At 49.4% G+C, this 23,415-nt stretch overlaps 2 protein-coding genes across 5 annotated transcripts in view; one reads left to right on the top strand and one right to left on the bottom strand.

Moving 5' to 3' along the window:
• The window catches only part of LOC146859078 (uncharacterized), a 232,177-nt gene extending 209,696 nt beyond the window's left edge, over nucleotides 1-22,481 (bottom strand). The window contains exon 1 of the mRNA XM_085649740.1: nucleotides 18,983-22,481. Within this exon, the coding sequence (XP_085505866.1) occupies nucleotides 19,179-22,160 (2,982 nt within the window). The 5' untranslated portion in view covers nucleotides 22,161-22,481 and the 3' untranslated portion in view covers nucleotides 18,983-19,178. The remainder of the gene's footprint in view (nucleotides 1-18,982) is intronic.
• The window catches only part of TSPOAP1 (TSPO associated protein 1), a 3,327,443-nt gene that overhangs the window by 1,169,536 nt on the left and 2,134,492 nt on the right, over nucleotides 1-23,415 (top strand). The window lies entirely within an intron of this gene.

Raw genomic sequence — 23,415 nt, 5'->3', positions numbered from 1 at the left:
TTCTACATCTCTCTTGCCTCTTTTGCACCTCTGTTGGCTCTTTTTGCACCTCACTTGCCCCTTTCTACACTCCTTGCCTCTTTCTGCACCCCTGTTGCTTCATTCTGCACTTTCCATGCTTCTTTCTTCACCCTCTTGTCTCTTTATGTACCTCTTTTGCCTCCTTCTGCACCGCTGTTGCTTCTTTCTGCACTTTCCTTGCCTCTTTCTGCACCCCTGTTGCTTCATTCTGCACTTTGTATGCTTCTATCTGAAAGAAACACGTTAGTTAGATTCCTCACCTTAGAATATCCCCAGGCGTTAGGCTGGATCTGGAAAGTTTTGCCAGCAATTCCCCTGCTCGTCGCTAGGTGTCGTCTGCGGCTCCGCGTCCATCGTCGGCGTCGTGCGCCGGGATGTTGTCGTCGGAGTACTTAGACGCCACCCTCGCGCGCTGACGTCAGTTCTTCTTTTTTCCGCGCCAGACAGCGCCGATCCGGGAAGAGCTTACCCCTTAGTCATTTTTTGACTAAACTTTTTGACTCTTTTGGTCTCTTGTCGACTCGACTCTGGTGCCAGTAGGATGCCCGGGTTCAAACCCTGCAACTCCTGTCACCGACTGATGTCGGTTACGGACCATCATTGCTGGTGCCTGTTCTGCTTGGGGGCCGACCACGATTCCGAGTCGTTCCTCGACTGCCGGGCCCTGACTTCGAAGGCTAGGCGGGAGCGGTCCCGCAAGTTCCTGGAGTACAGGCAGTCGGCTCCGCGCCGTTCACGGTCCCGGTCGAGGAGGAGGTCGAGGGACCGGTCGTGGAGCCGCAGTCACCACCACTCGTCCGGTTCCAAGTCTTCGGGTAAGTGGAAGCATGGTAAGAAGTCCAAGAGGCGACATCGCTCTTCAGGCTCCCCTCGCCAGTTGCACGATTCGGCTGAGGGCTCGGGTGGTACCACCCACGCGGCTCCGTCGGAGCCGTAGGAGTCGCGTCCGTCCCCATATCCACCAGTCCCTGGGACCGACGTGAATCCGGCGGAGATCAGTGCCTTCCTCTCACCATGAGAGGCCTGTCTCCACCGTCTACGCCTACGGGCATGCCTACGGGCCCCGCGGGCTTGACTTGGGGGCCTAGCGGGCCGGTGGCTTCGGCCCCGGCGCTGTCGTCGACTCCGATCCCTATACCGCAGGTCCCCGCGGGATCCAGGCGATCCCAGACGACGCCGGTCGACCTCACAACCCCTCCGCCGGCGTCGCCTCCGGTACCACCTCCGGCTCCCACTTCGCACGATGCCGTTCCCCAGTTCAGTCCCGGTCCGAGCCCGGAGTCGGAGCGGCGCCGCGTCCGACGCCGATGGGTGGCAATCTCATCTTTCGCCCGGCTCCGATCGTTCCACCTGTCTACCAGGAATCGGATGACGGTGACGACTGGGAGGGGTCTGAGGACCCTCTGGCCTTGCAGGCCAACTTATCACAGGACTGGGCAGATGAGCTGGGGGATGCCAGTGGTCTGGACACCTACCCTGACACTGGCTTCATCTCTCCTCCGACTGTGGCTTCGGAGGAGGGTGCTGCATTTTCCGTGGTGCTGCGCAAGGCGGCGGAAGCCCTTGGGCTGGAGCTGCCTGCTGTGGCCGTGAGGACTAACCTCCTCACTGAAGTGCTCCAACCGCCAGCAAGCTCCTCGGAGCCTCTGCTGCAGTTTAATGAGGCACTTGTGGACGTTCTGAAGGGCACTTGGTCCAAGCCTTCCACAGTATCTCCTGTGGATCGGAACGTGGCCCGGCGCCACCGCTCTGCACCGGGCGACCCCCAGCTTTCTGTCCCAACACCCCACGCCCAAGAGCCTGGTTATCCAGGCCTCTACTTCCCAGTCCTCCTTCCCGTCCGCTCCCCCGGATCGGGAGTCCAAGAGGCTTGAACAGTTCGGCAAGAAGCTGTTCTCTTCCCTTAGTTTGGGACTGCGGTCTTTGAATACCGCTTGCCTCTTGGACCGTTACTCTCACTTCCTGTGGGATACGGTGGAGGACGTGCTGCCCCAGTGTCCGGAGGAGGCCCGGACACGGCTCGCCCAGGCTCTTGCCGACGGGCGGGCTGGAGCACGACATGCTGTCCGACTAGACACTGCGGTCTCGCTGGGTAGGGCAATGTCAACCACGGTGGCTCTTCGCCACCACGCCTGGCTGTGGTCCACGTCTTTCTCAGGGGATGTCCAGAGCACCCTCATGGATATGCCCTTTGATGGCTGTAACGCCCTGAACGTCTCAGGATCGTTTAACAGACACGACAATGAGGACGCAACCACTAGTGAAGGGTTAGTTGTTTTAATGAAGGCAAATAAAACACAAAGAATAAACAAAAGTTATAGTCACTGGAATCCTCCAGGCTAAGTACGTTACCAGCCCACAGCACGGATGGTCCTAACCGTCCTCTGCATATACGCCGGTCCCGGCGTATGCCAACAGAGGGCAGAAATGAATGGCCGACAATGCCAATCGGTAGGCTGTGAGGGGCACGAAGAGTGTTGGGGAGAATCGAGGAGTCAGGGAAACACCCAGCCGGGGTCTCTACCTGAAGGGAGCAGCCGCTCAACCTCTTCCTCAGACTGCACCGGGACGCGGAGTCACCTCCTGGTGATGCGTCACCGATACCCCAATCACAAGCAAGAAGACTGAACCGAGAGCAGCCGCTCGATCGATCCTGTGGACTTCCGAGTCTGTAACGCGGCAAACACCTCCTGGTGTGCGTTACAGCTGGCAGTCCCTGTGTCTCTGGTCGGGCTGGGAGTTACGACTCCAACCAGCAAAAGCGCCACTGCGCTTGGACTCAGCCGAGTCAAAAAGCGAAGCTCAATGGTTGACCGGTAGAGCTTCCGGGTCCTTCACAGGTGACGATGGGGCAAGACACGGCCCAGGGAGTAACGACTCGACCTACCTCCGTTCTTGCCTTACTGGAGCACCACTCCGGAACACTGCTCTTCACGAAGCAGGTACGTCGGGGTGAACACAATATCCGACAGCGTTGTACCTCCCGGTTCCTCCCTTTATAGGGCGTGTTTTCCTTGAGTTATGTAACAGCTCTCCTGTTTACATAAGGGCGTGTTTCCTTGAGTTATGTAACAGCTCTCCTGTTTACATAAGGGCGTGTTTCCCTTGAGTTATGTAACAGCTCTCCTGTTTACATAAGGGCGTGTTTTCCTTGAGTTATGTAACAGCTCTCCTGTTTACATAAGGGCGTGTTTCCCTTGTATGACAGGAATTCTTGACAATGGCAGTCGCCTTTTTGGCGAAAAAGGCGGATAGTGCGCTGGTGCGCTTCAAGGACTCGCGGGCTACGGCCAAGTCCTTGGGCCTTTCGGCCCGCGCCCGTAAACTTCCGCTTGTCATCCCTTTCGTGGCCAAGTAAGGGGCGCCCCCTCACGTCCGCCTAGCCACTGGCCGCAGACCCAACCTACGTGCCGGTCAGTCCACATCTACCCTGGCAGCATCCGCCTCAAAGCCCTCCTAGTCTGTGCTTTCAGGCCCATTCCACGCCAGTGGGAGGCAGAGTTCGCCATCACCTGCTCCACTGGCGTTCCATCACGTCGGACAGGTGGGTGCTGCAAATCGTCCGAAGGGGCTACTCCCTCCCCTTCGAGACGACCCCTCCAGCCATGCCACCACAGTACCACCGTATGTCGGGGGATCACTTGAATTCTCTGCGGGAGGAAGTTACGGCCCTCTTGGCCAAGGGGGCCATCGAGCGCGTACCTGGTCCAGAAGTAGGTTGTGGTTGCTATTCCCACTACTTTCTGGTTCCCAAGAAGGGCAAAGGGGGCCTGCGCCCTATCTTGGACCTCAGGAGCGTCAACGTCTTCCTCCGGAAGGAACGGTTCAAAATGCTCACTTTAGCTCATTTTCTGGCTGCCCTCGACCCTGGAGACTGGATGGTAGCGTTGGACTTGCAGGACGCTTTTTTTCATATTCCCGTCCTGCCGGCCCACCGGCGTTACCTGCGATTCACGGTGGGCCAGGAGCACTTTCAGTTTACCGTGCTCCCCTTCGGCCTCACCAGTGTCCCTCGGGTGTTCACGAAAGTGATGGCGGTGGTCGCAGCTCATCTGCGTAGATTAGGGGTTCCAGTCTTCCCCTATCTCGACGACTGGTTGTTGAAGGCGGGCTCGCCCCAGGCCGTCGTCTCCCAACTCCAGACTACGGCCGACCTCCTGCATTCGCTGGGGTTCACCATCAATGTGCCGAAGTCGCATCTGAGTCCCTCTCAGAAGCTCCTCTTCATCGGAGAGGTTCTGGACTCGGAGCAGTTCCGGGCTTATCCTCCGTAACAGCGGGTCTGTGATATTCAGGCCCTGATTCCCATCTTCCGGCCTCTATCCTGGGTTTCGGTCAGGTTGATGCTTCTGGGTCTGATGGCCTCCTGCTGGTACATCACGCCAGGTGACGGATGCGGGCACTGCAGTGGGATCTAAAGTTTTCAGTGGGCCCAGCATCGGGGCAACCTGTCGGACCGTGTCTTGATCTCGGAGGGCACTGCAAAGCAGTTGCAGTGGTGGCTCACGGAACGCGATTGGGTCAGTGGTAGATCCCTCTCCCTACCCCAACCGGAGCACGTAGTAGTGACGGATGCGTCCCTCCTGGGATGGGGGGGCCACATGGGAGAGGCGGAGATCAGAGGCCTCTGGTCTCCGGCGGAGTCCCGACTCCATATCAACCTATTGGAGCCGGCTTGCACTGAAGGCATTCCTTACCTCTGTTCGGGGAAGTGTAGTGCAGGTGTTCATGGACACCACAACCGCCATGTGGTATTGCAACAAATAGGGCGGGGTGGGGTCGTGGACCCTTTGTCAAGGAGGCTCTGCACCTCTGGACATGGCTGGAACATCAGGGCATCACCCTGGTGGTTCAACATCTGGCGGGCTCTCTGAATGCCAGAGCCGACGAACTCAGCCGCTGGTGCATGATGGATCACGAGTGGCGTCTAAACTCGGACGTGACGCAAGGCCTCTTTCGGCAGTGGGGAGAGGCTTGGTTAGATCTATTCGCCACCGAAGAGAACGCGCAATGTCAGCAGTTCTGCGCGTTGGAGTTTTCAAGGCGGCACTCGCTCGGGGACGCTTTCGTCGCGAGTGGAGTTGCGGTCTGTTGTACGCCTTTCCGCCTATACCACTTCTGCCCAGAGTGCTGAAGAAGATCAGGCGCGACCGGGCCCAAGTCATCCTTGTGGCTCCGGATTGGGCAAGAAGGTACTGGTATCCCGAGCTACTCAGTCCGTTGATCGATCCCCCGATCCGTCTGCCTCTTCAGAAGGACCTTGTGTCGCAGCAGCAGGGAACGGTCTTCCACCCAAACCTGTCCAGTCTCCACCTCCATGCGTGGAGATTGAACGGCGGCAGTTGATGCCATTTGATGTCTGTCATGTTATTCTGGCAGCCAGGCGTCCCTCCACAAAGTCAGTATACGCCTGCCGGTGGAACAAATTTGTGGCATTGTGCACAGCAAAGGCTGTGGATCCCCTTTCCGCCCCTCTTTCTGGCGTTCTCCTCTTTCTTTTTTCTTTGGCCCAGCAGGGCTCTGCTCTGGCCATCCTGAAAGATTATCTTTCTGCTATCTCTGCTTTCTTACGGCTTCCTGATCAGCCTTCTCTTTTCAAATCCCCTGTTGTCTCTCGCTTTCTTAAGGGCATTACTCACATGTTTCCTCCTGTTCCTTTTGTAATGCCTCAGTGGGATTTGAATCTGGTCTTGACGTTTCTGATGTGTGCTCCCTTTGAGCCACTTCATAATTGTCCTCTTCATCTTTTGACGCTCAAAACTGCTTTCCTGGTGGCCATCACCTCTGCTAGAAGGGGGAGTGAGCTCCAGGCTCTCTCTTCTAAGCCTCCTTTCTTTTCTGTCCATCCGGACAAAGTTGTTCTCAGAACTCGTCCTTCTTTCCTTCCTAAGATTGTGACTGCCTTTCACATTGGGCAGTCTGTCACGTTGCCCACCTTCTTTCCGCCTCCGCATCCCTCGAAAGAGGAAGAGCGGCTCCATCGCTAAGAAGGGACGAGCGGTGCACAATCGGACCATCTCTCGGTGGGTCGTTTTGTGTATCAAGGCATGTTACTCCTTAGCTAAATAGGAACCTCCTGTAGGGCTGAGAGCCCATTCTACTCGGGCCACTGCGGCTTCCACTGCTCTGGGACGGGGAGTCCCCTTGCACGACATCTGTCAGGCTGTAACGTGGGCATCGCAGCACACGTTTGCCAAACACTACTGCCTGGACAGCCAAGTCCGGCGAGACGGCTTCTTTGGCCGTTCTGTTCTCCAGGACTTTCTGGTGTGATGTTGGTTCTCAGACCCGCCACCGGGGTTGGTATTGCTAGGGTATCTATTCTAAGGTGAGGAATCTAACTAACGTTTTTCTTTCAGATGAAAAAGTTACTTACCTTCGGTAACGATGTATCTGTAAGAAACAGTAGTTAGGTAGATTCCTCACCGACCTACCCATCCTCCCCGTTCTGCGAACCGATATCTAGGGTTGAGGTTATCCCTTTCAGGGCCCTAGAATTTTTTTGGCACCAGTGTCGGTCTCTTGCATGGCTCTGCGTTCCTGGCACGGAAAGCTATGTACAAGAACTGACGTCAGCGCGCTAGGGCGGCGTCTAAGTACTCAGACGACGTCATCCCGGCGCACGACGCCGACGCGGAGCCGCAGACGACGCCTAGCGACGCGCAGGGGTATTGCTGACAAAACTTTCCGGATCCAGCCTGACGCCTGGGGATATTCTAAGGTGAGGAATCTAACTAACTAATGTTTCTTACAGATATATCGTTACCGAAGGTAAGTAACTTGTTCTTCTGCATCTATCTTGCTTCTTTCTGCAACCCTGTTGTCTCTTTCTGCACTCGTCTCCCCTCTTTCTGTACCTTTCTTGCCTGTTTCTGCATCTCACTTGCCTCTTTCTACCCTTTTCTTGCTTTTTTCTGCACCCGTCTTCCCTCTTTGTGCAACTCTCTAGCCTCTTACTACACCTCACTATCCCTTTTCTGCACCACTCTTGCCTATTTTCGTACCTCTGTTGCTTCTTTCTGCACTTCTCTTGACTGTTTCTGCATCCTTTGTGTCTCTTTCAGTACCCCTGTTGCTTCTTACTGCACTTCTTTTCCTTTTTTCTGCACTCCTCGTGCCTCCTTCTGCACCTCAGTTGCTTCTTTCTGCACTTCTCTTGGTTCTTTCTGCACTGCTCTTGCCTCTTTCTGCATCCCTCTTGCCTCTTTGAGCACCTCTTTTGCTTCTTTAGCCAGTATTGGGGTATCTTTCATAGAGTCACATGCCTAAATCATTCCTCTTCGTTGTAGTGGGAGTCCCATGGTACATATATAACAAAGTAGTAAGAAGTAAATATTACATTTCCATAGGCAATTATGGTAGCAACCATATACTCTATAGCCTATAAGTCTCCTTTTACAAAAAGGACCAAACTGAAAACTCAGCCAATCAGCAACCAGCACCCTCTAGAACCTTCCCAAGAGAGGCTGAGTCCCTCAGATTTTCACCGCACTTCGTTGTGTAAGGGAGTCTCCCTGAGCTCTGCTCAGTTTTCTTCAGTTTCTTATATAAGTCTCTTTGAGATTTCTTAGGGAAGGTCTGATAAAAAAGTATTATTTAGAGCCTGTAAATCCTGTGGCAAGAAGAGGTTACATGTGGAAGAATCCCACAAGGATTGTCTTTATTGTCTCTATCCCAGCCATGAGACAAAACAATGCAAGATTTGGCGTACCTTCTCAACCAAGACCTTGAAGGATAGAGAAGGAAGACTTCTAATATGGCTTAAAAAGAAGCAATCTACTTCTTCTGATGTGGATAGCGACACGTCCTCTATGTCACTCAAGAGGCCCAGGTCGCCTGAGGGTCAGCCTGAAGAGAGAAGGAAACACTCTAAATCTCTCATGTGGCCAATTAATCACTTAGAAAGGAGAAAAAGCCCAAGGTCTCCTCAGAGATTGGATCCCCTCAGACTCCAGGAACGTCAAAGGCTAAACCAGTGTCTACTAGCCATTCCAAAGGTATATCTGGCCACAAGTCTTCTTCTGGGTCAAATTCACCGCCGACGCTTGTTTCTACTTCGACGACGACTACAGTGACTCTGTCATCATCGAAATAGTTGACGGCGCTTATCACATCGACGGCAAGTATACAAGGCTCCATACAGTCGACGCTACCTTTAACTTCGACGACTACACCGTCGACAAGAGTGAAGACCTTATCATCGACGAGCCTCGAGCCTGTCATCGTCGACGACCATGAAACAGTTGACAACAACACCATCGTCGACAACAACAATGTCATCGTCGACGACGACACCGTTGTCGACTGGAGATGCTCCATTGATGGCAATCCCATCGGCTGTGACAGTACTGTCGACTATCACCGGTTTACCATCGGCGACGGCCCCGTCGGCGACGAGAATTTCTCCGTTGACGACGACACTAACCTCGAAAAATCAGGTTAATTATGCAGGTCCGTAACACCGTTCCAGCAATCTGCGCAGCCTCAATTCAGGACACCGAAAATTTCTCCTCTACCTCCCTGCCATCTTCTGGATGTTAAGGATTCGGATGAGGAAAAAGGCCAGTTTCGAGCCGCATGTAGTCCATCTGAACTGAACGTTAAATATCAGGAAGAGGATGATGAATACGAGGAAGAACAGTATTACCAGCATTATTCGGCCCCTCCTGTACCAAAAATATTTTGAGCAGCCTAGACAGCAGTCTGCGGAATTTCCTCCGGCACTAATTCTGGACCTTCAGAATATGTTGGCAGACTAAAAGAGAAGGTTTCCTCCTCAAGAGGATGTTGTCATACCGCCTCCGCAGGTAGCCCCTCAAGCACCTCTGCCTCCACCTTTGTCACTCCTGGGATGGCACCATGTCCTATGACTCCTCTTCCTCCCAAAGAAGACCCTACTACATCTGAGGAGGAGCAGGAAGAAGGAGAGATACCAGAACCTCCTCCACCAGCAGGTGAGTGGGATGACTACATAGCACCAACGCCATCCCCACCGCCTCATCATCCTTCAGACTCACCTCCAGAGGATATCGGAAGATTCCATAATATTATGGACAGGGCCGCTAGCAGATTTCACCTTCTAACAGTTGTGCATCAATTGGACTGTTTCCTTTATGATTTTAAGGACCAAGCACGGAAGACTTTCAGATCAATACCCATCATTGATCATATTTGGCAAGAAAGAATCAAGGTCATGAAGGCACCAGCTTCCATGGTTCCTGTGCTGTCAAGGTTGGATAAAAAATATAGAGCCCCCGAGGGCTCTCCGGCGTGCCTTCCAAGTCACCCTAAACCGGACTCTGTGATCTCTCGGGCTGCTCAGAGACGATCAAAAAATCCATCTACGCTTATCATTTCTCCACCAGAAAAGGAAGGTCGACGCCTTGATTCAATTGGGAAAAAGTTCTCATCAATGGCAGCAGTCTCAGATAGGGCAGCTAACAGTTTGGCCATTTTAGCCCATTATGATAGACAAATGTGGTCCGACATCAGTTCAATGAAGGATGTCATTCCGGAAGATAGCAAGGAGGAGTTTGTTAAAACACGGAAGAGAGCGAGCTTCGTCAGAAATAATTTACATCGCTATGGTCATCGCCACAACTGATTTCAGGCAATTAGCTGGTGCTGCCGTTTTAAGACGTCAAGGATGGTTAAAGGCGTCAAATTTCTGCCCGGAAGTTCAGACCAAGATCTTGGATATGGCCTGTGATGGTGACAGCCTTTTCGGCAGCCATATTGATGAGGCGCTTACTGCCATTAAGAAAGATACCGACACTGCTAAGGCGCTTGGAACCCTGCAGTACCGCAAGGTGCCCTTTCGAGGAGCCCGAGGTATGGGCTTCTCCAATTATAGAGGGACTTACCAACGTTCCCAGTCCTATCAGACCTACCAACCGCAATACCGTGAGGGATATCAGCAGCAATCCTACCGCCAAGCGAATACAACTGGTTTCTCCATGCAAGGCTCCAAACGAAAGCCGGGATCCCAAGGCCGTGACACCGGTCGCAAGCAGTGACTACAACAGGGTACCGGCTGCTTTTCCTTGCCCCCCCCCCCCCCCCCCCCGAATGGTGCGACCATCTCCAAGCATATCGACCAGTGGTCAGACAGGTCCTGGATCTCATCTCTTATGGCCACACATTGGAATTCATCCAAAAACATCTCAATACTCCTCCCAGGGGATCGCATCCCCCTCACCTTCACCTACTCAAAAGAGAAGCACATGTCATGCTTCAGAACGGGGCAATAGAAAATGTCCCTTTTTCCCAAAGGAGGAAAGGCTTTTACTCCCGCTTGTTTCTCATTCGCAAAAAGTCGGGAGAGTGCAGGTCTATCCTAGACCTCACAAAATTTAACAAATTTCTCAAGAGTCAATCATTCAGGATGGTTACTCTTTCAGATATCCTACGACGCCTCAACAGTGGCGATTTCATGACTTCATTGGATCTCAAGGATGCATACTTCCATGTCCCTATTCATCCAAAACAGAGGAAATTCCTAAGGTTCACAGTGGTTGGTACCCACTATCAATTCCGAGTCCTTCTATTTGGCCTCAAATCGGCCCCACGGACGTTCACAAAATTCCTAGCTCCAGTGGCAGCAGCTTGAGAAGCAAAGGTCATCGGGTATTCCCTTACCTCGACGACTGGCTGCTAAAGGCGCCATCTTCTCGCCTAGTGGAGAATTGCCTCACTCTTTTTCACAAACTGGGGGTCTCAGGCAATTTTCGGAAATCTTCATTTTTCCCAAACCGGATAACACCATTTCTGGGAGCCAAGCTGGACACCATCCAGAGCAAAGCTTTCCTTTCCGAGGAAAGGCAACAAAGGTTACGCGCATTAGCATTCAAGCTGTACAGAAAAAAGTGTGTTTCTGTGAGTGTTCAAATCTCTACTGGGGATGCTCTCTTCCGCAATAAATCTCGTGCCGCTAACTCGATTGCACATAAGGCCTCTTCAGGAGGAATTGCAGCGTCAATGGATTCAGAACCTCAGGTTCCTTCGACGACCTAATCAACGTCACTTCTCGGATGAAGGAGGCCCTAAGGTGGTGGCCTCAGACTTCACATCTGCCCCAAGGCCAGTCTTTTCTTCCAGTCATCCCAGATTACGTAGTAACAACAGATGCTTCTATGGAAGGCTGGGGAGGACACTTACAGGACCTGCAAGTACAAGGGAAGTGGTCCTTGGCTCAGAGGTAGATGCACATAAACAGACTGGAACTGAAAGCCATTTTCCTATCTCTTCAGGCTTTCCTTCCTCGAATACAAGGGTCATCGGTGTTGGTCCGGACGGACAACACCACAAGCATGTTTTATATCAACAAGCAAGGAGGCACAAAATCTCTAACTCTGTCACAGGACGCGCAGCAGTTGTGGAATTGGCTGATGCTCCACCACATTTCTTTGACAGCAGAACATGTCCCGAGTCTCCGGAATACCTTGGCGTATACCTTGAGCAGAACGAGCGACAGCTGTCACAAATGGGAGCTCGAACAAGCACAGCTGGACAAGATATTTGCATGCTGGAGGAAACCAGCGCTGGACCTATTTGAGACCCAGCACAGCTCCAAATGACGGTTCTTTGCAAGCACATTCCCTCTCCCAAATTGGCGAGGGAATGCTCTTTTGATGCGCTGGTCAGGGATCTATGCATACGCTTTTCCCCCCATTCCTCTGATATCCAGGGTCCTCACGAAGATGAAATGGGAACGCTGCTGCATTCTGCTGATAGCCCCCAGGTGGCCCAGACAGCATTGGTACACGGAACTCCTCCTATCGGGATCTCGACCCATCCGTCTGTTGACAAGACCGACGCTGTTGGCAAGGATCAAGGGCCAAGTGCGACTCCCGGAGCCAGCTTCTCTGCAGCTGCTTGCTTGGCTCCTGAATTCTTTGAATTTAGACATTTAGCCATTGTGCAAGACTGCAAATACATTATTGGCAAATCTAGGGCTGAAAGCACCGACAAGGCTTATAGGCTTAAGTGGAAACGTTTCTGTGTATGGTGCAAACACAAGGAGATAGATCAATTTCTCTCTTCTCCAGAAGAGGTCCTGCCTTATTTGCTTTCTTTAGCAAAATCTGGTCTTGCACACTCGTCAGTCCGAGTTTACCTGGCTGCTATATCAAGATACAGACGATCGCCACATGCTCCATCTTTATGGTCATCAAGAGTCATAAAGCAATTTATGAAAGGACTGTTTAGAGCTTTTCCACCCATCAAAGCTCCACCTCCGGAATGGCAGCTTAATGTGGTGTTGTCTCAGTTGCTATAACAACCATTCGAGCCCATTCACAAGGCAGAATTGAAGTACTTGACCTGTTAAGTCGCCCTCCAGCTAGCACTTACTTCGACAAGTAGGGTTAGTGAAATACAGGCCTTCACTATATCCCATCCGTTCTTGCACTTCATGGATCAAATGGTCATGTTGAGGACGAACCCTAAGTTCATCCCTAAAGTTCTTACGCAATTCCATTTGAATGAGCCAGTCATTCGAAGGTCTTTCTTTCCTAACCCTTCCACGCCTGCAGAAAGAGCGCTACACACTCTAGACCAAAAGAGATGTCTCAGATTTTATTTGCAAAGAACTAAAGACATAAGGAAATCAAATCAATTGTTCATAGCTTATGGTCAAAGCTGTCATGGCACGGCAGTCTCTAAAGCTACCATAGCCAGGTGGATAGCGAGCGCAATTCAATTCTGCCATGACAAGGCTGGCAAACCATTATCAAGGACTGTGAGACCGCACTTCACTAGAGCAGTTTCAACATCAACTGCTCTATTTGCCGAAGTGCCACTTGAAAGAATCTGCAGAGCTGCGACGTGGAAAACGACGCACACGTTTGCGCAGCATTACTGCCTGGAATCATCAGAACATGCTGACGCATCAGTGGGACAGGCAGTGTTGAGGAACCTATTTTCTTAAGGTAAGCCTCTTTCAGGAGAGGTTTTATTAGTTGATGTCTTGGATGCAGTTTATCTCTCTTAAATGTATCTATGCATATTTGTTTTCCTACTTTGCTTGTTAATACTGCACATATTCTAGGTACGGTTTCAAGTTCTAACCTTTGGATTGATATTGCATGTAAGAGTATTATAGCACTACCCACCGTCCGCAAGGGTACATTTTCTCTGGCGAACATACATACGTCTACATTTTATGCATAGTCATGCATATTTTTACATGTATGTGTGTGTGTGTATATATATATATATATATATATATATATTTCTAAACACACGGTTTTTCAATTTGAGCTGCACACGAGACAAGATGAAGGTATCAGTCTTTATTACAGGTACAGATGGATACCCGGGCCAGTGCAGTAAGCAGCTTTTCCTGTGCCTGACGCGTTTCAGGACCATCCCTTCTTCAGAAGCATAGGGGAAAAGTTCGAGCTACAGGTAGGCAGCAACTTCCTTGTTTAAAACGTCACGCCCCTTATTCACGTCAATGTTATTATGGGATTTGTAGTGCCTGCAATTCCTTCCTCAATTTCGGCGCGCTAATACCTGCCGCAGATAAGACCAGTCATGGGCCCCAGCCGTTGTGTCCATCTTACATCCTGACACGTTGCTCCCCATAAGAAACGGTGAATCTATTACAGTGGCCTCCTCGGCATCATGGGGTGGTGCAGGCTCGGCGGCTGAAAAAAACGCCCATAGATTTCTAAACACACGGTATTTCAATTTGAGCTGCACACGAGACAAGATGAAGATTACCAGTCTTTATTACAGGTACAGATGGATACGCGGGCCAGTGCAGTAAGTAGCTTTTCCTGTGCCTGACGCGTTTCAGGATCATCCCTTCTTCAGAGGCATAGGGGAAAAGGGCGCGTATCCATCTGTACCTGTAATAAAGACTGGTAACCTTCACCTTGTCTTGTGTGCAGCTTAAATTGAAATACCTTGTGTTTAGACATATGTGGGCGTTTTTTTCAGCTGCCGAGCCTGCACCACCCCATGATGCCGGGGGGGCCACTGTAATGGATTCACCGTTTCTAATGTGGAGCAACGTGCCAGGATGTAAGATGGACACAACGGCTGGGGCCCATGTCTGGTCTTATCTGCGGCAGGTATTAGCGCACCGAAATTGAGAAAGGAATTGCAGGCACTACAACTCCCATAATACCACTGACGTGAATAAGGGCCGTGACATTTTAAACAAGGAAGTTGCTGCCTACCTGTAGCGCAAACTTTTTCCCTATGCCTCTGAAGAAGGGATGGTCCTGAAACGCGTCAGGCTCAGGAAAAGCTGCTTACTGCACTGGCCCGTGTATCCATCTGTACCTGTAATAAAGACTGGTAACCTTCACCTTGTCTCGTGTGCAGCTCAAATTGAAATACTGTGTGTGTATATATACATACATATATATACATATATATATATATGTATATATATATGTATATATATATATGTGTATATATATATATATGTATATGTATATGTATGTATATATATATATATATATATATATATATATATATATATATATATATATATATATATATATATATATATATATATATATATATATATATGTATATATATATATACAGATAAGGAACTGCTTACTATTCTGATTCAGGCATGTGAATCTATGAAAGATACCCCAATATTGGATAAGAAACAAGTTACTTACCTGTAACTACAATTATCCAGTATTGGTATCTTTCATAGATTTACATGCAACCCACCCTCCTTCCCGGAGAGGCACCTCTAGGATACAGTAATGACCTTTCTCGTGCTGGGAAATCTGAGGGACTCAGCCTCTCTTGGGAAGGTTCTAGAGGGTGCTGGTTGCTGATTGGCTAAGTTTTCAGTTTGGTCCTTTCTGTAAAAGGAGACTGATAGGCTATAGAGTATATGGTTGCCACCATTATAGCCCATGGAAATGTAATATTTACTTCTTACTACTTTGTTATATATGTACCATGGGACTCCCACTATGACGACGGGAAATTATTCAGGCATGTGAATATATGAAAGATACCAATTCTGGATAACTGTAGTTACAGGTAGGTAACTTGTTTCTTCTGCACTTCTCTCTCCTCTTTCTACACCTCTCCTGCCTCTTTGTGCACCTCTGATGCTTCTTTCTGTACTTCTTTTGCCTCTTTCAGCATCTCTCTTGCTTTTTTCTGTACCTCTCTTGACTCTTTCCGCACCTCTGTTACGTCTTTCTGTACTTCTCTTGCTTCTTTCTGCATCTCCCTTGCTACTTCTGCACCTCACTTGCCTCTTTCAGCACCTCTGTTGCTTTTTTCTACAGATGTCTTGACTCTTTCTGCACCTCACTTGCCTCTTTCAGCACCTCTGTTGCTTTTTTCTACAGATCTCTTGCCTCTTTCAGTACCTTTCATGCCTCTTTCTGCATCTCTCTTGCCTCTTTCTGTACCTTTCTTGCCTCTTTCTGTACCTCTCTTGCCTCTTTCTGTACCTCTCTTGCCTCTTTCTGTACATCTGTTGCCTCTTTCTGCACTTTGCTTGCCTCTTTCTGCACCACCTTTACCTCTAACTGCACCTCTGCTGCTTCTTTCTGCACTTTCATTGCCTCCTTCTTCACTTCTCTTGCTTCTTTCTGCACCTCAATTGCCTCTTTCAGCACCTCTGTTGCTTTTTTCTTCTGATCTCTTGCCTCTTTCTGCACCCGTTTTCTCTTTCTGCACCTCTCTTGCCTCTATCTGCACCCCTGTTCCCTCTTAATGCACCTTTCCTGCCTGTTTTTGTACCTCTCTTGCCTCTTTCTGTACCTCTGTTGACTCTTTCTGCACCTCTCTTGACTCTTTCAGCACCTCTGTTACTTCTTTCAGCACTTCTCTTCCTTCTTTCTGCACCCCTCCTGCCTCTTTCTGTACATATCTTGCCTCTTTGTACACCCCTTCTACCTTTTTCTGTACCCCTCTTGCCTCTCTCTCCACCCCTCTTGTCTCTCTCTCCACCCCTCTTCCTGCACCCCTGTTGGTTCTTTCTGCACTGCTCTTGCTTCTTTCTGCACCTTACTTGCCTCTTTCTGCACTTTTCTTGCTTCTTTCTACACCTCTGTTGCTTCTTTCGGCAATGCTCTTGCCTCTTTCTCTTTCTGCACTCCTGCCTCTTCCTGTACCTCTCTTGCCTCTTTGAGCACCTCTCCTACCCCTTTCTGCACTCCATTTGCCTCTTTTTACACCTCTGTTGGTTCTTTCTGCACTGCTCTTGCCTCTTTCTGCACCTCACTTGCCTCTTTCCTCACTTCACTTGCTTCTTTCTGCACCTCTCTTGCCTCTTTGAGCACCTCTCCTACCCCATTCTGCACTCCATTTGCCTCTTTTTACACCTCTGTTGGTTCTTTCTGCACTGCTCTTGCCTCTTTCTGCACCTCTGTTGCTTCTTTCTGCACTTCTCTTGCCTCCTTTTGAACCTCTTAGTTGGAGGTAGTTTTAATCCCCCTGCCCTATTATGTACTAGGGCCTTACAGGGGAGGTGATGCCAATCAGAGGGGGTACCCCAACCCTTAGTGTACCCTAGTGTATGTTGGTATTTTCCCTGTATTCTAAGTGTCTTTGAGCATAGCACTGGCTCCGACCTGGTTAGTCAGTCAGTTATCACCAGTACCTGTCAGCAAAACGTGGGGTGATGACTTTGCAAGAAAGCCTCTTTCTGCTCCTCTGTTGCTTCTTTCTGCACCTTTATTCGTCTTTCTGGACTTCTGTTTCCTCTTTCTGCATTACTGTTGCTTCTTTCTGCGCCTTTCTTCCTCTTTCTACACATGTCCAACCTCTGTAGGCATAGTTCGAAATTAGCATTTAAAAAACCTTAGAAATTCACTTAAAAAACCACAGGTTTCAGGGACGTTATAGTTAGTTGGACATTTCATTCGTACAAAACCAGAGAAATTTGTCCGTTATAGTTAGTTCAGCTAACTATAGCTCGCGCCCCCGCAATGCACTGTTGATGACCTCACATATTACATCATTCATGACATGGTCAGTGACATCTCAATTGACATCACTGGTGACATCATCCACGTGATAATCTGATGCACCTCCTCATACCCTAATATAACCTTTGATACAGCCACTCTAAAATACAGACTACCATTTTCGAAACCATAAACATACCAATACCAGTTGGTAGATACCCACTCACTGATTCCTAGGTCTACATATGCATCCACCCATACAGTCACTCATACATGCAGTCATCCATCAATACAGCACTATCATATGCACTCACATATCTATACAGTCACTCACACACCGCCACTCATCCATAGAGTTACTCACACACCTAGTCAGTCATGCAAAGAATCAATCACACTCCCATTTTCTCACCTATACAGTTATACACACACAACCTCACTTTTTCAAACATATACTAACACATACTTACATTCTTATACAATAACTAATAGACGCACACACTCATCCATACAGCCACTCTCACAATCACTCTCTCACATATAGTCATTTATATACTCCAACACTCACATATACTGCCTTTCACATATGCAGGTGCTCACACATGTACCTCTGAGACATTTATTCACTCACCAACACACCCAAACACACACAGACCCATCCGAAATTTTGAGTCGGTGTATCAAAGGTTATATTAGGGTGTGAGAAGATGCACTAATTGATTACATGGATGATGTCATCAGTGATGTCATTTGAGATGTCATCAGTGATGTCATCAGTGATGTCACTGACCATGTCATGAGTGATGCAATATGTGACGTCATCAGCAGTGCATTGCGGGGGCACGCGAGTTATAGTTAGCTGAACTAACTATAACGGGGGAATTTCTAGGGTTTTGTACGAGGGAAATGTCCAGCTAACTATAACACCCCTGAAACCTATGGTTTTTTCAGCGAATATATATATATATAGATATAGATATATAAAACATTTAAACTTTACAGAAACACACAGTCACTGGATGATGTCATCAGTGATGTCCCTGACTATGTCATGAATGATGTAATATGTGACGTCATCAGCAGGGCATTGCGGGGGCGCAAATTATAGTTAGCTGAACTAACTATAACGGCTGAATTTCTCTGGTTTTGTACAAGTAAAATGTCCAAAAAACTATAACGTCCTTGAAACCTGTGTTTTTTTCAGTGAATATAGATATGTATATATTACCTACTGGCGGTCGCCAGTAGGTAGTTATAGTTAGGACCCTGTTTCCATAGGAAATCCACAACATTCTATTTGGAATAACGTTGGCGCCGGTCGACGAATCCTCGCGAAATTTTCAAAACTAATGGGGTGCTACGCTCCGCTCCTACCCTGAAAGTCTCGGGGGGATTCGTCAAGTGGGGGCTGAGAAAAAAGGGGGGTCCCAAAACACGTTTTCCCCATGCATTTTTCTATAGGACCTTTAGACACAGCTACAGCCCGAACGGCTGAACAGAATTACTTGTAATTTGGCAGAGAGGTAGTCCTCAGGTCAAGGAAGTGCCTTTTGTAGGTCTGGTGTAAATCTGTTCATTAGTTCCTGAGAAAATAGCATTTAAATCAATCTATATATCTGTAAGAGCGCTCCGAGCGCGCACCGTAAGCTTACCGTACGCGTACGGTGCCGTGCGCCAGCGCGATTCTGATTGGCTGATAGATCTTAGTAAACATTCGAATCGGTCGAAACCAGGAAGTGTCGGCCGCCATTTTCTCTCTCGCACTCGGAGGGGTGGAGGAAAAACAAAGTTGGATATCATAAAAAGGGGGCAGGCTAGACAGCTCCTAACCACCTAGCCTTGGTTATGGTGTGCCAGAAGGACATCCAAGGCCAAGTACACAGGTGTCTATATATAAGGTAGGTATAGGAATACTACACCTAAGCAAGGGGTGATTACACGACCTTGCCCCAGCTGAGTGATCAGCCAGTTGTGTCTGATTGGAAGGCCAGACCAGGGGTGGCATAATACATGCTGCAGCCCCTGGGAGGCCTAGGGTACACCTATGCCCTGGGTACCTAGGGTACACTGTACAGGGTCCAATAAGGTGATCCTTACCAATTGGTTATGTACCTAGGGTACATGGAGTCCATTTTAAAGAGAGAGCAGACAGCCTGAGACCCTGAATGGCAGGATCTCAGGCCAACTAAGTCGAAAAACCAGCTAGACACTAGGCAAAAAGTTGGGGGTAACCATAGTCAGATATCCACCTTCCTACACAACCCCCCCCGCAAACGAAAGGAGATAAGGCTGGCCTTGACAAGGTAAGCCTCTATTGCCTGAGTGGCCATATAAGGAAGAACCAGCACTGGCATGGTTACCCCCTGTCTCATGGTCCACTAAGCAATCCCTCATCCTAAAGATATCATAGGGTCTCCACCATAGGGAATCTCTACATTTGGTGTGTCTTTGCAAAGTAAAAGGCTGGTGTTGAGATGGAGTACTGAAGTGAGTGTCCTCAAAGTGAGGCCTCAGCTTCCTCCAATCATCCTCCACCATGGATGCCTTTCTTTCTCTAACTGAGTTGCACTGTGCTCTCAGGGTCAGCCTCTGGCTACCTAAAGCTGGAGGCTGGGTCCCTTTTGTGGGCTTACTGGAGGGACAGGTCAGGTTTGGGGCCCTAAGGTCCCATGTTTGCCTGTGCCTAACAGAATCCCTCTGGGGGAGGTCCCTAACTACCTGTGAAGGGGATCCCTCAGGAATGTTTTTACCCATCACCTGGCTAGGGCAACTAACCAGGCAATCCTCATTCTTTTGAAGGGGGGGTTCTTGTGGACAGGGGCCCTCTTGGGGTCCACTGGCCTCCCTGACCTCTGCAGCCCTGGGCTGACTGAGGCAGGGTAGAGAGAGGCAGGCTACCTGCACCAGACTGGGTCCCACCTTGGAAGGGGCCACTGACATCAGAGGCTCTGCCAGGCCAGGCCTGGCTACCTCTGGGGCAGTTCCTTCACAAGGGGTGAGGTCAGATCCCTGAGGAGGCTGACCTCTTCCTAATGTCTGGGGAGAGGGAGACTTTTCTTCCTCCCCACTACTCTCTGTTTGTGTGGAGTGATCCATAGTTTCAGGCTTCACTACACCTATATCAGTCTGAGTGTGGGCTGAGACCATTACAGTCTTGCCAACCTTTTCAGGAAGGCACTCAGTTTGTGTTTGAGCTGTGACTGTCACAGCTCTGCCAATTTCTACAGGGAAGTCTGTCTGTGCCTGGGCTGTGGCTACCACTGCCCTTCCAACCTTTTCAGGGAGGAAAGCTACTTGGACAGGGGTTGTGACTGGCACAACCCCACTACCCTTTTTGGAAAGGCCTACCATTTTAGAATGGGTGTCTTGTTCAACTCCAGCCCAAGCTGAGAGTTCTAAGTCATTCCCCAGCAAGCAGTCCACAGGCAAGGTTGGAGACACTGCCACCCTTTTAGGGCCAGTGACACCTCCCCAGCTGAGACATACCTCTGCCATGGGATGACTGTTCTGTTTGCCATCAATGTTAGTTACCTGGTATGAGAAACCAGGCAAAAGCTGCTCAGAGGGAACTAGCCTATGGGCCACCATAGTGATGCTAGCTCCAGTGTCTCTGTAGGCCTCAGCTTTTCTACCATTGATGTAGGGTTCCTGTCTGTACCTACCCAAAGTGTTGGGACAGGCAGTGAAGTTGGAAAACCCCATGCCACCATCACAGACAAGAGTAGCTGCTGCAGGGGAATTGGCTAAGCCAGGATCCCCCTGTGTTCCCCAAGAAAACCCAACCAAATTTTTGGGGGCACTCCCACCACCTGGGGGATTACTGCTGACAGTAATAGGTGGTGTGACAGGAGTAGTTGGAGGAACAGTTTTGTTTTTAGCCTGTGGACAACTGCTGTCAGTTTTCCAATGCCCAGGTGTTTTACACACATGGCAGTAAGGCTTTTTAACTGTGGTAGAGGAGGGAGCTTGGGACCCACCACCCTGTGTGGAGTTTTGGGGCCCTGAGGAAGATTTCTCTTTTGCTTTATCCCCACCCTTCTCTTGAGGCTTGGTGGTATCTTTCTTTTGGTCACCACCCTGATTTTTAGGCCTAATCCTGGTCCTGACCCATTTATCTGCCCTCTTTCCCAATTCTTGGGGAGAGGTCAAATCTGAGTCTACCAGGTGTTGATGGAGAAGCTGGTTCTGACAATTATTAAGGATCTGCTCCCTCATAATCAAGTTGTACAATCCTGTATAGTCCTGCACCTTGCTGCCATTTAACCAACCTTCCAAAGCCTTAGTGGCACAATCCACAAAATCAGACCAGTCCTGTGTCTGTGTCTTCTGGGTGTCTCTGAACAACAACCTATATTGCTCAGTGGTTAAGCCAAACCCATCTATCAGAGCACTCTTCAGGACTTTGTAATTGTTTGCATCCTCATCACTGACTGTGAGGAGCTTGTCTCTACCTTTGTCAGAAAAGGAGAGCCACAAGATAGCTGCCCACTGACTTTGGGGTACCTGCTGTACTTTGCAGGCCCTCTCCAAAGCAGTCATCCATTTGTGGATGTCATCCCCATTCTGATATGGGGGGACTATCTTGCTTAGGTTTCTATGGTCATAAGACCTATCCCTATCTCTAGGGATGTTGCTGCCACCAGTGGGTTCTGACCCACACAATTTTTGCTCTCTAGCCAGAGCAAGCTTCTCTTTGGCAAGGGCAATTTCTTCCCTCTGAATCCTCAGATTAGCTTCCCTCATTCTGGCTTTATGCTCCTTTCTCTCAGGTGAAGTCATTCCCCTGTGAGAGGAAGCATTAGAGATGCTAGAAACATGGGAGTGGATGGATTCCCTTGAAGGGGATCTGTCCCTCCTGCTTCTCTGTGAATGTCTACTTGTGGGTCTGTATGGGGGGACCCCATGCAAACTCCCATGTAAACTTAAGTTAGCCTGGCTAAGTCTCCTTACTTGGCTCTGGCTGTCTACCTCCCCATCTGAAGTCCCATCTGACTCATCTGTGGTGGGTAGACCCTTATCTACAGCTATGGCACCATCCCTGGCAGCTCTTTCAGCATCATAGGCCTCCAGAAGCTCCACTAGCTGTCTAAGGGTAGGGTTTGCACCCTGTTTTATTCCTCTGGAGGTACACAATTGTCTCATCTCCTGGAATGTGAATGCATCATACCTAGAGGGAACCTGTCTAGGATTCTCCTCTCCTGAGGGAGCATCAGTGTGATCTCCATCCAGGGGCATGATTCTAGTGAGGGTGTGGTGTGTGCACCTACCTACACTAGTTGTATCTACTAAACCTCTCTAGTAGTTGTAGTCAGGGTGTGTTACTCCCTTCAACCTACAACCACTAAGTCCAGTAGGACTTAAGTATTATAAACTATGTTATATGTACCTAGACAATATCTGTGTGATCTTCCAATTTAGTATCTCAAGATTACAATGGTATTACAACAGCAAGCTCAGATCCCAACCGCTGCCACCAATGTGAGAAGTTGGCCTGATGTATGATGTCACTAGTTATAGTGTACACCTTATATCAGTCCAAATACCCTTATGGTGATTGGTTGTGAAGTCAACCTTATAGACCAGCTATCCTAGTGGTAGCATGGACAAGAGCAGTCTTAGGCTAAACTCTGAATGGCATGTGAAGCCAGCTGTGATACCATATATAATCCCTTGAATACCAAATGAAAGGACACCACAACAGATATATATATATAAAATAAAGTGTATTTATTCTAAGCAAACCCTCAGCACTCTTTATGAGTTTAGAGGTAAGTACAACACAGTCTTATTAATGCATACAGTAAGTCACACAGGTAAGTAATACAGTTAGGCCCTAGGGGCCACGCAAACCATATACTAAGTAAGTGGTATAAGAACCACTGTCACGGAAATAGAATAGGCCTAGGCCTAGGGAATCGCTGGGGCTACACTACACTAGCGTTAGTTAGGAAGTGGGAGGCCCACGGGATTCGTGTGCAGAGTGGAAACACTCACGCGTAATGCGTAAAAGTCAATAGCAATGTTACAGTTTAGAAATAAATAGATTTAGGACACTTCCGGAGTAGCTAGGAAGTTGAGACTTGAAAACTAGACACTAGGATAGTCACTATCCTGATGAGCACCGGAGTACCCAAGTTACCTAGCCCACAGGCTGCGGGTGCATAGGGTTGAAGATGCGTCGTTTTCGTCGTCGACTCCTATGGATGCCTGAAGAAAGATGCTGACAGGCAGTCAGTGAAGAGTGTCCGGTGGATCCCAAGGCTGGGATCAAGAAGAGAAGAAACCTGCAAGCAGAGGGGACAGAGTCAAGGTCACTAGCCAGTGACCACGTGGAACCAGGAAGGAACCAGGCGATGTCGTGAAGAGTTGCAGGTGGAGGTGAAGCTTGTCGCTGCAGCCAGGAGGACCAGGAAGCGTCGAGGACGACCAGGACCAGGAGGCGAGCTGTCCCACGAAGGCTCTTGCTGTCGGCGGCGTCGAAGTTGGACTA

Source organism: Triturus cristatus, chromosome 3_2 (genome assembly GCF_964204655.1).
Source record: "Triturus cristatus chromosome 3_2, aTriCri1.1, whole genome shotgun sequence".
NCBI lineage: Eukaryota > Metazoa > Chordata > Amphibia > Caudata > Salamandridae > Triturus > Triturus cristatus.
The sequence above is the reverse complement of the archived record's forward strand: the minus strand, read 5'-3'. Positions and strand labels throughout refer to the sequence as shown.